General features: G+C 45.5%; 1 protein-coding gene across 1 annotated transcript in view; it reads right to left on the minus strand.

Annotated features, from left to right (window-relative positions):
• Window positions 1-17809, minus strand: part of LOC311123568 (low-density lipoprotein receptor-like) — a gene marked incomplete at both ends in the record, with an annotated part of 216636 nt that overhangs the window by 197865 nt on the left and 962 nt on the right. Inside the window, one exon of the mRNA XM_084197810.1 lies at window positions 11556-11799. Within this exon, the coding sequence (XP_084053936.1) occupies window positions 11556-11799 (244 nt within the window). The remainder of the gene's footprint in view (window positions 1-11555; window positions 11800-17809) is intronic.

Genomic DNA, 17809 nt, shown 5'->3' on the forward strand with positions numbered 1-17809 from the left:
TGTATGTATGTATATGTGTATGTATGTGGTCCTCTGTAGCTCAACTGGTAGAGCACGGCGCTTGTAACGCCAAGGTAGTGGGTTTGATCCCTGGGACCACCCATACACAAAAATGTATGGACGCATGACTGTAAGTCGCTTTGGATAAAGGCGTCTGCTAAATGGCATATTTATTTATTTATTTATTTATGTATACACTCCCGAGTGGCGCAGTGGTCTAAGGCACTGCATTGCGGTGCTAGCTGTGCCACTAGAGATCCTGGTTCGAATCCAGGCTCTGTCGTAGCCGGCCGTGACCGGGAGACCCATGGGGCGGCGCACAATACTACATGTATCGCTGTGAAAAAAGGGGAGAAGGCAGAGGAGAGAGGAGGTTTTTAGCAGCTAGGTAGGAAAGAGAGAGAAGGTGTGTGTGTAAAAAAAAAAACATATGGGGGATTGGAAGTGATGCAGACAATTTCATTGATGGAAGTTACAATCTATCTGCAATATTAAAGCTGATCTACCCCCTAAAAAATAAAAACACAACATTGAACTAACAGTCCAGGGCTATATAGTGGTGGTGATGAGGTGCTGGAGGTGATTAGGGTGCGTTGGGTTTCCATTCCTGTGTTTGCCGAGGTGGTGCGCTGAGACCCGTGGCTCAGTAGACCGGCGAAACAGAGTGCCGGAGGGGAGCAACGGGAGGAGACGTGACACCTGTTGAAAAACAAATGATAGTCCCACTAAGTCCAAACCAGATGGGATGGCGTATCACTGCAGAATGCTGTGGTAGCCATGCTGGTTAAGTGGGCCTTGAAATCTAAATAAATCACAGACAGTGTCACGTGCTTTACGGTGGGATATACACATGCAGAGATCATCCGTTCACCTACTCTGCGTTTCACAAAGACACGGTGGTTGGATCCAAAAATCTCAAATGTGGACTTATCAGACCAAAGGACAGATTTTCACCGGTATAATGTCCATTGTTCATGTTTCTTGGGCCAAGCAAGTCTCTTCTTCTTATTGGTGTCCTTTAGTAGTGGTTTCTTTGCAGCAATTCGACCATGAAGGCCTGATTCACGCAGTCTCCTCTGAACAGTTGATGTTGAGCTGTGTCTGTTACTTGAACTCTGTGAACCATTTATTTGGGCTGCAATCTGAGGTGCAGTTAACTCTAATGAATGTATCCTCTGCAGTAGAGGTAACTCTGGGTCTTCCTTTCCTGTGGCGGTCCTCATGAGAGCCAGTTTCATCAAAGCGCATGATGATTTTTGCGACTGCACTTGAAGAAACATTAAAAGTTCTTGACATTTTCCAGATTGACTGACCTTCATGTCTTAAAGTAATGATGGACTGTCATTTCTCTTTGCTTATTTGAGCTGTTCTTGCCATAATATGGACTAGGTCTTTTGCCAAATAGGGCTATATTCTGTATACCACCCCTACCTTGTCACAACACAACTGATTGGCTCAAGAAATTCCACAAATGAACTTTTAACAAGGCACACCTGTTAATTGAAATGCATGCCATGTGACTACCTCATGAAGCTGGTTGAGATAATACCAAGAGTGTGCCAAGCTGTCATCAAGGCAAAGGGTGGCTACTTTGAAGAATCTCAAATATAAAATATATTTAGATTTTTTTAACACTTTCTTGGTTACTACATGATTCCATATGTGTTATTTCATAGTTTTGATGTCTTCACTGTTATTCTACAATGTAGAAAACAGTAAAAATAAAGAAAGACCCTTGAATGAGAAGGTGTCCAAACTTTTGACTGGTACTGTAATAGTATTTATTTTTGTGACTTGCAAACCTGCTCTAAAATGAGTAAGAGTTCTGGCCAAAATAGAAGAGGATGTCAAGTCATTATTATTCCTTGTTTGTTATTATACCTAAGATCCAATGGTGGTTATTGGTGAGAGTGGAGATGGGCTTGTTCCGAGGGATCGGGACGGGGGGGCTGGAAGGGGACTGAAGTATGTGTGGTGCCTCCACTCATCTCACTTCAGTCTTTCGGTGGACCCACTCTCCCCAAGTAGAGCCCCACCAGCCACTATACTTTTAATTCACAAGGTATTCCAAACTGACCACAGTATTTAAGTGGCGGTCTTTCTCCAATGTATTTACAATGGACATAATCCATACACTTTTGGTACACTAGGGGAGGAGTAGGAGCTTAAAAGACCTACAAATGCAAAGCACCTGTTCTTTGCTAAATGTTTGCCCAGCCTACATGTTCACACATTCTATATATGTAAAGTGTACAATAACTATGTATTCATACTATGACTCTTCCATATCCATGGGATGTCCACCGCCCTCATATGACATGTCTGCTAAAATGTTTTATCTGGTTCTTCAATGACAGACTGAACAGACAAGGTTAACTTTTAGTCTATACAAGAAAGGCCAACAAAATCCAGTTTATTACATGGAAACTGCATGGGTTTCATGAGGGCCAAAAAAAGCATAAGGTTCTTGAACATTTAAAGAGATTGTCAGTAGATGTGGTTTTCCTGCAAGAGTTACACTTCAAATAAGGAGAAATTGAATATTTAAAGAGGAGCTGGGTTGGAGAGGTATATGCTGCCACCTACTGTAGTAACATCAGAGGTGTAGGCATCCTGATAAATAAGAATACACCCTTTTCCCTTATATCCCAGCACACGGACCAAGAGGGACGTTTTCACATTTTTAATTGTACCTTACATGGTGAAAAATGCACATTGATTTCAATGTATATCCCCCAGGGGCAAATCTGATGCCTGCGCACACACACAATCCTGCACACACATACATACAGTACACACACGTGCACACACATACACATACACACCTGCGCACACACACAAGCTAGACCACAAAAGTTTGCCCGCCCCATCTTCATCCCCTTATACGCGCGTACACACACACACACACACACACACACACACACACACACACACACACACACACACACACACACACACACACACACACACACACACACACACACACACACACACACACACACACACACACACACACACATACACATTCACACATACACACAAACTAGACCACAGTGGGTGGAGTGACATCACTTACTTTTATACATCCAGCTGTTAGCCACTTTCCTCGCTCGCTCTCTATCGCTCTCTCTCTCTCTCTCTCTCGCTCTCTTCAGGAGGCAGGCTCTGATTTCTTCTCTCAATCCCATTGTAGATTAATCATTACACTCCGCCAGAGCCGCTCTGGTCTGACCCGGCCGCTTTATTATCGCTCACCTCTCCTCGCCCCCCCTCCCCCCCCCTCCCCCCCCTCGCCTCCCCGGCGCTGACGCCACCACTACCGCTGCATTCACAGATTGTATCCCAAATGGCACCCTATTCCCTATATAGTGTAGTACTTCCAGCCTGGTCAAAAGTAGTGCAATATAAAATGGGGTAGGGTGCCATTTACGGCGCATCCCCATTCTGTGGCGAGGCTGGCCGGACGGCCATTTCAATTAAGACTGTTCTTCTGATATTCATGGAGATTTTCTAGAAGGAATTAAAGTATAATGTGTATGTAGAAGGCTGCTATGGTATGGTAATGACAGATTAATTTGTTTAAAAGGTTATTCCTACAGTTTCTATAGTCTTTATTCGGCTGACCCTACAGCTCTGTCTATAGGTATGTTGTGAACTAGTGGCAGCTTGGTTTCTCATGCATGCCTGCTGTGCTAGTGCTTCTCTGTAACACGGTGGCAGACAGACAGACGGCAGCATTGTGATGGTTGAGTTCCTAATTCTAAAGGTAGCTCTCCTCAAGGTGATTCTGTCATGGATTTGAATCATTGCAGCAGTTTTGGCAGAGACTAACAAACCTGTGAGGGGTTTCCGAGGATACGACGCATCCAAGACAACATCAACGACGCATGTTGTTATTTCCTCTTCCTTCCCTTGGGTTGTTCTGTTTACTGATTGGACAGAGAGATTACATTATGAATGGAATAGCAGTAGTACAATATCATACAAATTATAGGAGGTATAGTACCATACATCTTACCCGGTCGTACAATAGCATTCAAATTGAATTAAGTAATTTACCATAAGTCTTGGAGGAAGTATTATACATCTTTCACTGAGACCAGGTTGCTTGTTGAGATGTAACAACAAAGGAGAATTATGGGGAGAATTTATGTTGGCGTTTAGAGCTAAGGACAAAGGTTAGGATCAGTTATGTAAAAGGTTAGGAGAACTAAAACGTCAGGTTAGATGAATTTACACAGCAGGTTAGGTGAATTGGGTTAAGTTTAGAATACGTTTTTGGGGAAGGGCTAGCTAAAATGCTACAGTTGTGCCTGACACGATTCAAACACATTTGGATTGATAGACAATCGCGGGTAACGCTCATCCATCCTCCCCGACCAACCTCCCTACTTTAATTTCTGTCTAAAGTAACTAGACCATAAGTAGGTATCATATGTCTTGGAAGTGCTCAGAAATACGTAAAGTATGGCTCTGAGGCCAGGCTGCACAGAGAAGCATTTTTGTATGACCTTTTTAACCACAAATCATAGAAACACAGTTTTCACATATTTAGATTGCTTACACACCTACAGGAGCCCATGCATACACACTCTCTCAGGGGAGCTAGGATCAAGCACAGTAGGTCAGAAGGGCAAAGGACACTTGGCTATTTCATTGCCACTTCCCCTCAATCACCTCCAACCTCCCCTCTTCCCAGTATCTCCCTTCACCAGAGAGGCCAATTTGAATAAGCAATGCCACACTCTCCTCTTCAACCAAATGTACTGTATATGTCGCTTCAGCCCAGCAGGCTATGCAATTTTTACATTTTAGTCATTTAGCAGACTCTTATCCAGAGCGTCTTACAGTAGTGTGTGTATACATTTTTGCACTGGTCCCCCATGGGAATCAAACCCACAACCCTGGCGTTGCAAGCAGCATGCTCTACCAACTGAGCCACACGGATGTCTGTGGAATACTGATGTTAGAGGGAGGAGAGAAACAACATATTCTACACTGCATTATCTGGCAGAGAGAATAGGATGCATTCTGTATTTAATTTGAACAGCCGAGAGGCTGGGTGTGAAATTGACTCAGATGCTTGAGAGATAAGGAGAATGAGGAGAAAGAATAACACAACACTATCAATGGATGGAATTAGTGTTTTTCTTCTTCATTCTGTGTTAACTCTTATCTCTAAAAACCAAATTCAGGCAGGAGAAACGAAAATGCTACTAAACACATCACTTTTGGTGGAATTTGTGGTAATGAATGATTGCTAAGATTAAATCAGTCCATTGCTGTGATAGTTTCCGGTTTGTTTGGGTAGTGTAAACAGATCTAACAAGGTATTTAACAAAGCCTGCCGTTTCTGAAAGTCATCATGTTTTGGGTGGCTGCTGGGGAGATTATCCAACGATAAATCCACAACGATATGAGATACTCTTTGTACCAACACAACCGAGGGCATTTCATGGGCACAACGCTGATTTCTGATCCCCTTAATGGTGTAGCGCCCTGTAATCCCAAATGATTTAACCAGATTACTTAACCAAATTGAGTAAAGTTCTGCTTTGGGAGTACATATCTGAATACATAGCAAAAACTGGACATCCAAATGTACAACCGTAAATTACTGTTTTCTTCTTGCGTATGAGCCTAGCTAAAAAATAGACATGGGCTTAGCTTGTACTGTGTATTTCCATCCCTCTCTCCTCTATCTGTGCTATAGGCCCCTAGCAGTCAGTCAGCCTACCTCCTGGATAACATAAAGCTATGGAGCTAATAATAATAATAAAATGCCATTTACCAGACGCTTTTATCCAAAGCGACTTACAGTCATGCGTGCATACATTTGTTTTTGTGTGTGGGTGGTCCCGGGGATCAAACCCACTACCTTGGTGTTACAAGCGCTGTGCTCTACCAGCTGAGCTACAGAGGACCACGATGTGCCGAAACTGATATATGACAGTCATCATGGTGGATAGATGAGTGACAGAGACAGATCAATGTCTGCTTCCCAAATGGCACCCTATTCCCTATTTAGTGCACTACTTTTGACCAGGGCCAATAGCAGAAATGGCACATTCTCATGTGTATTGAGAGTTTTCTTCTGAATAAACTAGGATATGGTATAAAAGGGATATGGTTCATTCACCCTGCTTATACCACTACTCATACACCATTGGGAGCTCGAGGAGGAGTGATCTTCTTGCAACCATATTGAAATATGCCTGCGGCACACTCCATTGCTGCTGAAATTAGTTTATTTGGGTTTTGTTTATCAGTTTTGCCAGGGTCGTTTTCACTCCGCGATTTAAGCAGCTGGCTCCGGGTTGGTTTGTTTGAAACTGTATAGCTGACAGCTCCTGCTATGTGTGTGTGTGTGTGTGTGTGTCTGCTCCTGTGTGTGCAGACTGTGCGCTCATGCTCTAGCCCTTGCCTTCCACTGCCAAATAATTTGATGCACTGATGTTCAAATCCCCTTTGTCTCCACTATGGGCTGTGGGTGCGCCGTCAAGTATCGACTAGACATCTCTCCTGTTTTTGGGGTCACGAGTTTGGCAGCGTCTCCTTTGCTCCGCTCAGCCCTCCCCTCCCCTACCCCTGTAGAGATGGAGAATGTGCTTACCACTGGCTGGTTATCTCCGGATGGACGTGACCGTCCGTCGAGAGCCAAGATAGGCCAACAGTGAAGTGAGTCAGAACAGAGAGAACCTGGGAGGGGAGGGAAATAATCATCCTGCAGGTCTGGAGGTGCCTGTGAGTGTCAGTCACTCAGACAAACAGACATACATACAGACAGTCAGTCAATGGCCCCTGCTTGAGCTGAATGCACAACCGGGATGAGGCAGAAGGATAAGTGCCATTTTTTAATTGACTTAAGGGACCCCAAAGCCAAGGAAGCCAGGGCATATCAAACACAATAACAGCATAATAAGTATGCAGTGTGCACACACATACTCCTCACATACACACATTGTGTATACCAATATGCATATAATTTATATTGTAGGGCAATTTGCATCGGGTATAGATTTTCAAAATGAGCAAGCAACACAGTGTCTGGTTGTTGACCATGTTGGGCTTCAGTTCCCTTGTTGTGAGTCATGTCTTCATTACTGTTTTACTATAAATGTGTCAGCCCAGACTTGGCCCATATTTTGGCTTCTTACAGTTGATTTGACACTGCTACTGACGACTCTCCGCAAGGATGGTGTGTAACTTTAAGCCCTTCTGCTCCAATTCATGTCATGTCAAGCCCCAGCTGATCTCTACTGTACAGATGAGTGTCTAGGGAAACTTCAACCCACATTGTCTGATAGATATGGAGAGTTTGAGCAATTATACAATCTGCATAGTCTAATCAATTAGTAATGTGAAAGTTGAAGTGTTGAATTTTAACTGTTGGTAGATGTATTTTTGATTCTCAAATTCAAAACAAAAACTGTCAATATCATATGTCATATTGTTGTGAGATATATTTTAGATATATTTGATAGACATAATTGATCACAAGTTGTCTGATAATCAATGTAGGCTAGTGCCACACACAGCTCAATGAAAACTTCAATGCTAATATTTTGGTTATTGGGTTATTACTAAGCTATAGGAAAAGACTCCATCTTCATCTCCCGGGAATATACAGATCGAGAACATCTTCTGTGAAATTATTTCTAATATTTTGAAGATGCAGGGTCACTTCGCAGCTGTGTATCGACTGATATATGCCTTACATTTGTTCCCCTGTAGCTCAGTTGGTAGAGCATGGTGGATTCGTTTCCCACGGAAGGCTAGTATGAAAATGTATGCACTCACTAACTGTAAGTCGCTCTGGATAAGAGCGTCTGCTAAATGACAAAAATGTTCAGTTTCATTACATTAACGCAGGCTCAATCCCGCCCATAAACGTCACTGATTCAAATTGCTACTGATGCAGGCAGGCAGGGGTGTTTCGAGCCGAGCCTACTGATCCAAGGCAGCAGAGCAAGCGAGCGCAGTGTGGCATTGCATAGCGACTGGAAGCGCCTGCTTGCTTCTTTAAGTATATTTGTATGAACAACATAACGACGACTCACCTCTTCTTTTAAAGATGTGGACAGAAGTCGGGAAGCTAATGCTCTTACATTTGTTACTAATGGAGCTCCACTCCACCCAAGGTAAGAATACATTTTCTCATTGATTATCGGAGAGGGAATTTTCATTACAACGAATGGTGAATGGGGAAGCGACGTTACAGAACGGAACCAGCCAGTTTATCCAGCAAGCATCGTAGAGGTAGAATAGCCTTGATGCACGCCTTATTTTCAATAGTCACCACAACAGGGAATTCATGTTTACCTGCACTAAATACTATTTCAAAGGAGGTTATCTGTGCTCTGCTGTTGTTTACTTATTCTACAACGTCATGAAAACAGTATTTACTGTTCTTTACCCAGCCTACTAAATGACAATACGCGGGAGGTAGCCAGCATTGCATGAATGACATATGGAAGGTAGCCTAAACCTCCGCTTGAGCACAACGTGTAGCCTAGGCTACGTGGAAGGCAGGCTACGTGGAAGGGGTAGTATTTCCATTATTTCCTAATTGATCCAATACATGGGCATGCTCGCTGTTGATCTATTATTCAATCAGCATGATATTTTGAGTTGGCTTGTAAGCCTGTTGTAGCCTGCATTACATTTCTTACTGTGTTAAACAAAAGGTGTCAACATTCACAAAAATAGGTTAGGCTACAATAAAATAAAGACAACAATTAGGCTACACGAAAGTCCAACAGTTCTAGTTTTGCATTCCAATTTGAAATGATTAGACGTAAATAATTCCCATATAGACCTTCTGCCAATTAAATGACATTAGCTTTTCTTTTCTGTTCTCAATGGATGTTGTGCTCATCATAGAGAGCAATCAACGTTGTTTGTCCCCAGACCGTGTTGTAGGCTAAAAACAATGTATTAAGGCATCAATTAACCATCACTTAGTAACAGTGGATCCAACCCTTGTTGCAACAACATTGTATCAATGACACTCTCTAAAACCTGATTGTATCAGTGGATCAATTAAACATCAAACAATTTGATAACAATGTTTCCTACCAAAGATAGAACACTTGTGCGGGTTGCGCGTGGCTGTTGTGTGATGAATTGGTGACATATCCCTGGCGCACAACCTATATTTTGTAACCAAACCTAAACATATATATTTTTTGTACTGTTTTATTTACGGGTTTATCTTGTTCTTTTCTGCAGGAACTCATACTGATACGGATTGTGAAACTGGTCAGTTTCAATGCAAGAACGGAAGGTGCATACCTACTCTCTGGAGATGTGACGATGACGATGACTGTTCTGATAACAGCGATGAAGAACACTGTCGTAAGTAGCATAACACCTGTCCATGAGCAGGTACTGTAGCCTAAATGTGATCCCCATTGCATTGTGGAGGCGCCCCAGGGCATCACTAAATGTTTTATAAATAGGGTCACCAGAGCAGGTGTTGGGAGTTATTACAATGTAATGTGGATATGGAGTTCATATTGCCACCGCTGAGTGGATGGGAACTTGACTGTTTTCATAGTAAAATTATTGTATGAACACATTGAAAAAGAATGGTCTGATAGAGATAATTATTGATATCTACAAAGCTGACTTAATTGGTATTTGAATTGATTTAGTCATTTCATAATGAACAAAATTTGAAGAGGCAGCCAGCAAATGATCAATTAAGCATTTGTCACGCAACTAATTGGATGAACAGTTATGTTATAGTTGCCAATTGATTAATGTCTCCCCATGTCATAGCCAATAGCAGCACTGCATGTGCACACCTACTTGTTGTCCTATGCATTGCGGGACATTTACAAGCTTGTCTAACATTGATTGGCTACAGATTAGAATTATTGGCTATTTGGTGACAACACTCGTTGGGAAAGAGATATGTTTTTTAATGAGCTGTTCTAGTGTCACAACACTGCAACAGATCTATAAACATAGCCTTAGTCCTGATTGAAGTGAGTTGATCTTGTTATTTGAAGGAAGTGCCCTCAATTACAAATAGGCCCACTGTGCCACACACAGGCCAATGACAGAGATGCTGGTCCCCAGAACCAGCATCTCAAACATGACCCCCCTCTCCCTCTCCAACTTTAAACCTGCCAACCAGACTGGGAAGAGACTGTTTCCCCGTCTGCTCGCCCTCTACCTAGTCATCCCTCTACATATAAGCTACTTAGCTTCTCTCTATATATCTCTTTCTGTCCCTCTCTCCCTCTCTCCCTCTCTCCCTCTCTCCCTCTCCTCCTCTCTCTTCCTCTCTCTTCCTCGGGACTTGTATCCCCTAGCCAACGAGAGCTGGGTGGCATTTCATGGGGCTGGCTCCCAGGTCTCCTGTGACATGCCTGGTGCTTTAAAATGCCAGGGTCTTAGAAGGCATGCATGGCAGACAACCTGGAAGAGAGGAGCGGAGAGTGCCAGTGCCATGCCAAGCCAAGCAGGCTGGCCAAGCCAAGGAGGCTGTGTCCAATCGTCTTACCCCCACAAAGGGCATCAGCTGACAGGTTGGAGATAAATCCAATGGCACGACTGGTTGCCAAAGCGATGCCCGCTGGCGGTGCGCCAAGCTCTCCAGCAGATGCCAGTACTGCTTACAGTGGCTCCCCAAACCCCACATCGCCAGCTAAAAACACAACAGAAGAGCAGGGAAGACAGGGGAGAGAGGAGGAAAGTAGGAGAGAGGAGAATAAAGGAGATGAGAACAGAGGAGAGGAGTGAATATGGGTAGAGGAGAGGGGAGGGTTGGAGAGAAGGGCAAAGTAATTCATACGGGTAAACAGAAAATAATGTGCCAGAAGAGCAGTGGTCCCTGACATTTTGTCTTGCCCCATAACAATCTGTGCTCTACAACCAGCGCACCACCTCTGGGCTCCCTGCCTCGCCCGACCCCATCCCCACTCACACCTCAAGCCTGGTCACAACACTGCCAAGAAGCAAACTTAGCCCAGTAAACTGACCCGGCAGCCCTGCACCTATCTCAGGCAGCACACCTCTCTCCCTATCTCCCTATCGCCACTGCCAATATGACCCGTCTCTGTCTCCGTCTCAGTCTCAGTGCCAGGCCCCTCTCCCCCTCCACAGGGATTACCCACAAGCCTTTTCCAGCATTAGAATAAGTCCTGCTAGATTGGGTGTATTTTGTGCGTCTCTCCTCCTCCCAGTGTCGTTCACACCAGCCTCAGAGGGGATTCCGCTCCTGTTGCCCCGAGAGACAGAGAGGGGAGGGAGGCCACACCCCTCCTTATCAGGTGTGTGTGTGTGTGTGTAGAGTACAGATATAGACAGACACATAAAACATAGAAAAAGATTCAAACTTTGTCTGGGTTATTTCAGTGCAATACAATTAATTTTCGGGGAATATCAACCCTGGTATTTAGTTAAATTTTTATTTTAGAACACTTTTCTAAAAAAGGCCATTATTATTAAAGTATGGTCATTATTATTGCAGTGTCAAAGCAGTGTTGTTTTGCTCAGCACCCCCCCCACCCCCCACCCCCCACCCCCCACCCCCCACTGCCTGCCTGACCCATTCTCAGCCCCTGCTCCGGTCTCAGCCCCTGGCCCATTCTCAACCCCTGCTCCGGTCTCAGCCCCTGGCCCATTCTCAACCCCTGGCCCATTCTCAGCCCCTGCTCCGGTCTCAGCCCCTGGCCCATTCTCAGCCCCTGCTCCGGTCTCAGCCCCTGGCCCATTCTCAACCCCTGGCCCATTCTCAGCCCCTGCTCCGGTCTCAGTCTCACAGGAACACAAAAGAACTGAGTGTGTCTGAGACAGAGACATTGTAGCCAGAGATAAGATGTCCACAGATTGGGCATTAACGCACATTTCACGCCTCACGCTGTGTGTAACGCTCGACCCAGACAAACACACACTCTCTCAGCACACAGTAATGCCAGGAGAAATGCCAAATATCACATCGTACCCTGGACTCAAACATGCAGGGTTCGTTTCCCACGGGGGGCCAGTATGAAAAAATGTATGCACTCACTAACTGTAAGTCGCTCTGAATAAGAGCGTCTGCTAAATGACTAAAATGTTGGTTTTTTTAAAGTAAAATGAACAGGGTTGGAGAGCCCTGCTTTAGCCCAGCTTGGGTCATACTTTAATGGCAACACATCAGGTCAGAGGGCAGGGTCTTAATCAATTCACCCTAACCCTGTTGGAATCCTGTGCTACCACTCAGATAGATTAAACCTTCCCAACCATTTTAAAAGACTGCTATGCTTTATATGCTTCAGAGCTCTTCAGTAGAGAGAAGAGTAGAGTTATGCAAGGAGGCTGCACGTCTCACACCCACACTAGCTCTAGGTCAAAGCTGACATGAGTCCTCTGAGCTGGTAGTAAAAACATCATGCCGGTAGAAATGTGTGTGTTGAAAAGACAGGTGTCGTATGAGTCAGCTCTGGCATTTAGCCCACTCGCACACACGAACACACACGTGCTGACACAAGTGCAAACGCACACACACACACACCTCCCAAAGTGGGTGTCTGTCTGTCTAGGAGAAAATAATAGAGGGTTTATGTGGGAGGAGGGAGAGGGGGAGTATAGGAATGTTACTCGCCCCCCCGGCAGCAGGTGCAATGGAGAAGACTCCAGATTGTCCTGTGAGACAGGCTGTGCCTCTGGGACACACACTGCAGCAGGACAGCTGGAGACACCTCACTGTGACAGAGGAGCTGGATACCACAGTGACACACAGAGACAGGTAGAATGGGAGCCATATCCACCTACAGTACTGCTGCACCGGAACGTCAAGCTGAGCTACCTTGTTTCCTGCGTGTCTACCTTGTTTGTTTGTGTGTGTTTGTGTTGTGTCTTGTGCAGTCCCAGCATCAACCCACCCCCTTTGCACTACCGTCCGTGGTCCTGTTATTATGGAGGAGATGATGCTTTCCTCTTGGTAACCCGAACCATATTGTAGCGGAACTGACCCCAGTGTCATGACACTGGTTGGATAGGATACATGGCAAGGAACAAACAGGCCACAGAGATGTGATGTCAGAAAGAATATCTGTCTTCAATAGTATCATGTTCTACTACAGTACCAATACCTTCCTTTTCTGAATGGGTTTGTGTGTTGCAGTAGCGTTAGGTAATTATAGTAGAGTTCAGTTGTAGCCTTAGGGTAGAGGTCTTCACGGGTCCACCCGAACCCGATTACCCGGGGCCCGACCCGGGACCCAACCGGGCTGGGTCTGAAATTCTGTAGTTGACCCTCGGATCTGATTTGATTGTCACAGGTCTCGAGTATTAGAAATGATAACTGATTTGCCAGTAAGGACCCGTACAGATCCGAATGCAGTAGAGATATAGAGAGAAAATAGTCTCTTTCATGCTGCTGCACAGGATTTTCACCACAGTGGGCGTGTAGCTTGTTGTTGTCGGCCAATCATAAGACATCAAAGCGGCACTAGCCTCTGGCTCTGTGTGTGCTGTGGCAAGCAAGTTAGGTGATCAATGGAAGATGGAATTAAAATGACGGAATTAAAAGTTAAATGAGAAGGAAAGGCTACAATGACCAATAGCCAACAGGCAGGCTGCTACTGAATACTCTGAATGGAGTTGATGTTGTAATTGTGCAGATAGGATGGGGGAAAGTGCAGCCTATGTAACCTAAATTAGCCTACCCTGCTAGCTTCACTTCTCAGTTTGATGCAGTCAAATTGGATGATAAATAACCTAGTTTTGGCAGCTAGAAGTTAGTAACTAGTGCCAGTCGGCTTGGTTGCTGCTGTCTCTCTCTCTCCTGCTACTCAGCCACACACACACTGTATGGCCCCTCCCCCAGCTGCGGCTAGAGCTCCTCGGTTTTTCTATCCCAGCTAGCTCGTGCAATAACAGCTTCAGTTAATAACGTAGCAAAAAAATTGCCTTTCCCTCTCTCCCATTGGATCAGACTGTGTCTGGACCCGACTGGGTCTATATGGGGCCGGGTCTGGTTGTCCTCGGGTCCGTTGGGACCGGATCGCCATATTAAAAATATATATGTATTCGAGTAGGGTCTGGGGAGGAAAGCCCTGGGTCCATTTCGGAACGGGACCCGAGAAGACCTGTACCTTTAGTCTCTCTCTCTCTCTCTCTCTCTGTCTCTCTGTCTCTCTCTCTGTCTCTCTGTCTCTGTCTCTCTCTCTCTCTCTCTCTCTCTCTCTCTCTCTCTCTCTCTCTCTCTCTCTCTCTCTCTGTCTCTCTCTGTCTCTCTCTCTCTCTCTCTCTGTCTCTCTGTCTCTCTGTCTCTGTCTCTCTATGTCTCTGTGTGTGGGACTGTTAGAATAATGGCCTTGTATTGACACAGTGTGTTGTAATTTTATGTGAGGCTATGTGTACTACAGACCCTGTGTGTAGTTCACACTCACCATTTGCATAGTTATAATCCAATTTGTGTGTGTCTCAGTGGGTGAGAGCTTGAGAGGCAAGTGTGTGTGAGTCTGCCTGAGGATACAGAAGATCATTACTCTCTCTGTGCTTTTCACCATCTCAAATATTATGGAAAAAGGAAAGATTCAGGGAGCTGTGAAGCCTGTAGATCTCTCTATATCTCTGTCGCATTCTCCCAAATGAGGACACATTCATCATCAACAGGATGCTCTCTCTCTTCCTCCTCTCTCCCTTCTTCGCTCTCCCCACTCCCTCCCTCCTTATCTCCACTCACTCCTTTCACTGATTTCACCCCTCTATCTTCTCTCCCCCTCCCCACTTCTCTCCCTCCCCACTCCTCCCTCTCTCCCCTCTCTCCACTGTACCCCTCCCATCTAATCCTCCTTTCTACTCCCTCTCTCCTCCCTCTCTCACCCCTCCTCTTTCCTCTTCTTCCTTGTTCTCTCCTCAATCCCTCCTCTCTCACCCTTTCCTCTATCCTCTCCTCCTTCCCTACCCTCTCCCTCTATCCCATCACCCCAATCGGCCCCTATGGATGGCACGTGAGTGCTTGGGCCTCTAGCCTTCCATTGATTTGCCAGTGGGCTGCTCTGTGGCTGTGGAGGTTGTGGTGATTTATAGGGGGCTGTGGGTCTGTGCTCGGGGGAGAATATTTCACAGGCCTTTATGGGCTGTCTGCGTACTAATGAGAATGGTCCCTGCCACAGGAGGAAAACCTGGGTCATACTGGCAGAGGCACAGCAAAGCGGTATGTAGGGAGGGAGAGAGGGGAAGGGGAGAGAGAGAGAGAGGGAGGGAGAGAGAGGGAGGGAGGGAGAGAGGAGAAACAGAGGTGAGACCAACAAAGTGAGAGCGAGAGCGACAGAGAGGAAGAGAGGGGAAATGAGGATAGAGAGATACACACACACACACACACACACACACACACACACACAGATAGAGGAGCAGATGTGAATAACACAGGCAGAGCCTGGAGCATGGTAGACACGTGTCACAGGCAGTCAAGGTGTTATTATAAAGGTTTGTCTTTTTGGGCATGACAATCAGGCTGCTCTTTCCACCAGTAGACACATGGTTGACCTGGCCACCCGGCCACAGGCTCCTGATATGGAGAGTAGAGGAGAGGCAGCCTCCTCTAGAGCAGGGTTTACCAAACTCTGTCCTGGGGCTCTCCCAGGGTGCACTTTTTTTTCTTCTTCTTCCTAGCACTACACAGCCCGCGTCTAGATTGTTTACCTGCAGGGGTCAATGTGAACCACCTATTATCAACTTGTGTCAGCGTTATCTCAGGCTTTGAGGTAACAATGCTGGACAGCAGCATTGTATTAGACAGTAGTGGAGCCCTCCATAAAAACCTCTCTCTCGCTAACCTCCCTTCTCTGTCTCTGTCTCTGTCTCTGTCGCTCTCGCTCACTCTCTCTCTCACTCTCTCTCCCCCTCTCTCTCTCTGTCTCTCTCCCCCTCAATCCCAATACATTTACACTTACGTCATTTAGCAGACGCTCTTATCCAGAGCGACTTACAAATTAGTGCATTCACCTTATGATAGCCAGTGGGACAACCACTTTACAATGTATTTATTGAGAGAAGGGTGTAACCAGGGGAATTTTGTTGTTTACCTGATTACCTTGTTTACCGTCAAGGTGGATTTTCCTCTCTGCCGCGGCCCGATATTGCACCTCACTGCAACTCAGCTCTGCCTGCGCAAACTAACATATTGTTCAAAGTCAAACTCCCGACACAAAAATCCTATTTTCTCTTCCTCTCTCCGCCTTGTTCTCTCTGTTGTTGTGTTTCCATTTGATCTCCCCCAGCGCCTGACAGGGTATCGTCACCTAATCCCCTCAACAGATTAGGGAATATCTTAAATGTGATTTAGGTTTATTTACATCCCCTGTTATAATCCAGTTCTCACTCTGTAGTCAGAGAGCGAGGGGAGCGTTGCGATGCAGACCAACATACGTTCCACTAAGAACATTCATGAATAAAACATAGAGTTAATACCTTTAGAGGTATCTATCTGCTAGACTTAAAACCTAGGTATCTGCTCGATGACAGAGCTACTGAGCACAGGGCCCTGTTTCTGCTGCATGTCATTGTCAACCTCACAGGGTTCATTCTTGAACGTTTGTTTGGAAGTCAAACAGAGGTAGGTTATTTTGCTGGCCTTGTTTCCCCCATCTCTCCCTATGCGTTCTCTCTAAGTTAGTTTCAGGGCCATAGGAACATAACTAGCCATTCAATCTCCATAACCCAGACTCTGAAGAAGATGTCTACTTTAAGCTTCACATTCTCCCTTCAGGGAATCCGACACAAATGACTTACTATGGCTTAGGAGTGGGAAATCAGAGTTTGCTAAAAGTAGGATTTGGGAGTTGAGGTGAGGCCGCTGGAACTGTGTTGTCATTGTTGCCATGAAGGTGTGTACGAGCGTGTCTGTGCGTGTGAGTGTGTCATTCTGGGAAAGAGGGGTGTAACGTGATTTTCCAGGCCGGTCCTTGCCAAGGGACAGTAAAGGCTTTGATGGTTTGGTATCTCTGCACTCAGATCTCCACTCAGCGTAGAGCCAACACTAGCGTAACACAGACACAGCCTCTCATAATTAACCACACACACACACACACACAAGCACACGCCCTGTCCTCCTCTGAAGATTCTGTACCCTTTTAGAGTGGATGAAATCCTATTGAGTCTCTCTCGCTCTCTCTCTCTCTCTCTCTCTCTCTCTCTCTCTCTCTCTCTCTCTCTCTCTCTCTCTCTCTCTCTCTCTCTCTCTCTCACTCTCTCTATCTCTCTCTCGCTATCTCTCTCTCTCTCTCTCTCTCTCTCTCTCTCTCTCTCTCTCTCTCTCACTCTCTCTCTTATTTATATATATATTTCATTTTAATTTAAGGGCTTTATTGGCATGGGAAACGTATGTTAACATTGCCAAAGCAAGTGAAGTAGATAATAAACAAAAGTGAAATAAACAATAAAAATGTACAGTAATTATCTCTCTCTCTCCCTCCCTTCCTCATCTCTCTTACCTCTAGCTAACTCCGTAGTGAATAAGTCTGTTTGCGTTGATGACGATTACACCGTTAGTACATATCTCCTCTATACACCCGTAGCAGGGTTCTCACTAAGCTCCCAGAGCGACTCTTTACCTTGAGGGGATTTGCTTGTCATGGGTTGCAGTGAGAGCGACGGCGAGGCGGCCTAGATGCCCGCCCCGATTCCCTTTGATGTTTTGCAGCGCTCACGGCCCGGTATTCGAGACATTACGTAGCGTCATTGGCTTCCCTGCCAACTGTGCTGAGCCGAGCTGAGCCGATATCTAAACACACTGGAACACTGTAACAACCTCCTAGGGCTCTTTATCATAGAGCTCTGCACAGAGGGCGGGAGAGGGAGAGAG

The sequence above is a fragment of the Coregonus lavaretus genome (assembly GCF_964263955.1).
Source record: "Coregonus lavaretus genome assembly, contig: HAP1_SCAFFOLD_752, whole genome shotgun sequence".
NCBI classification, from domain to species: Eukaryota; Metazoa; Chordata; class Actinopteri; order Salmoniformes; family Salmonidae; genus Coregonus; species Coregonus lavaretus.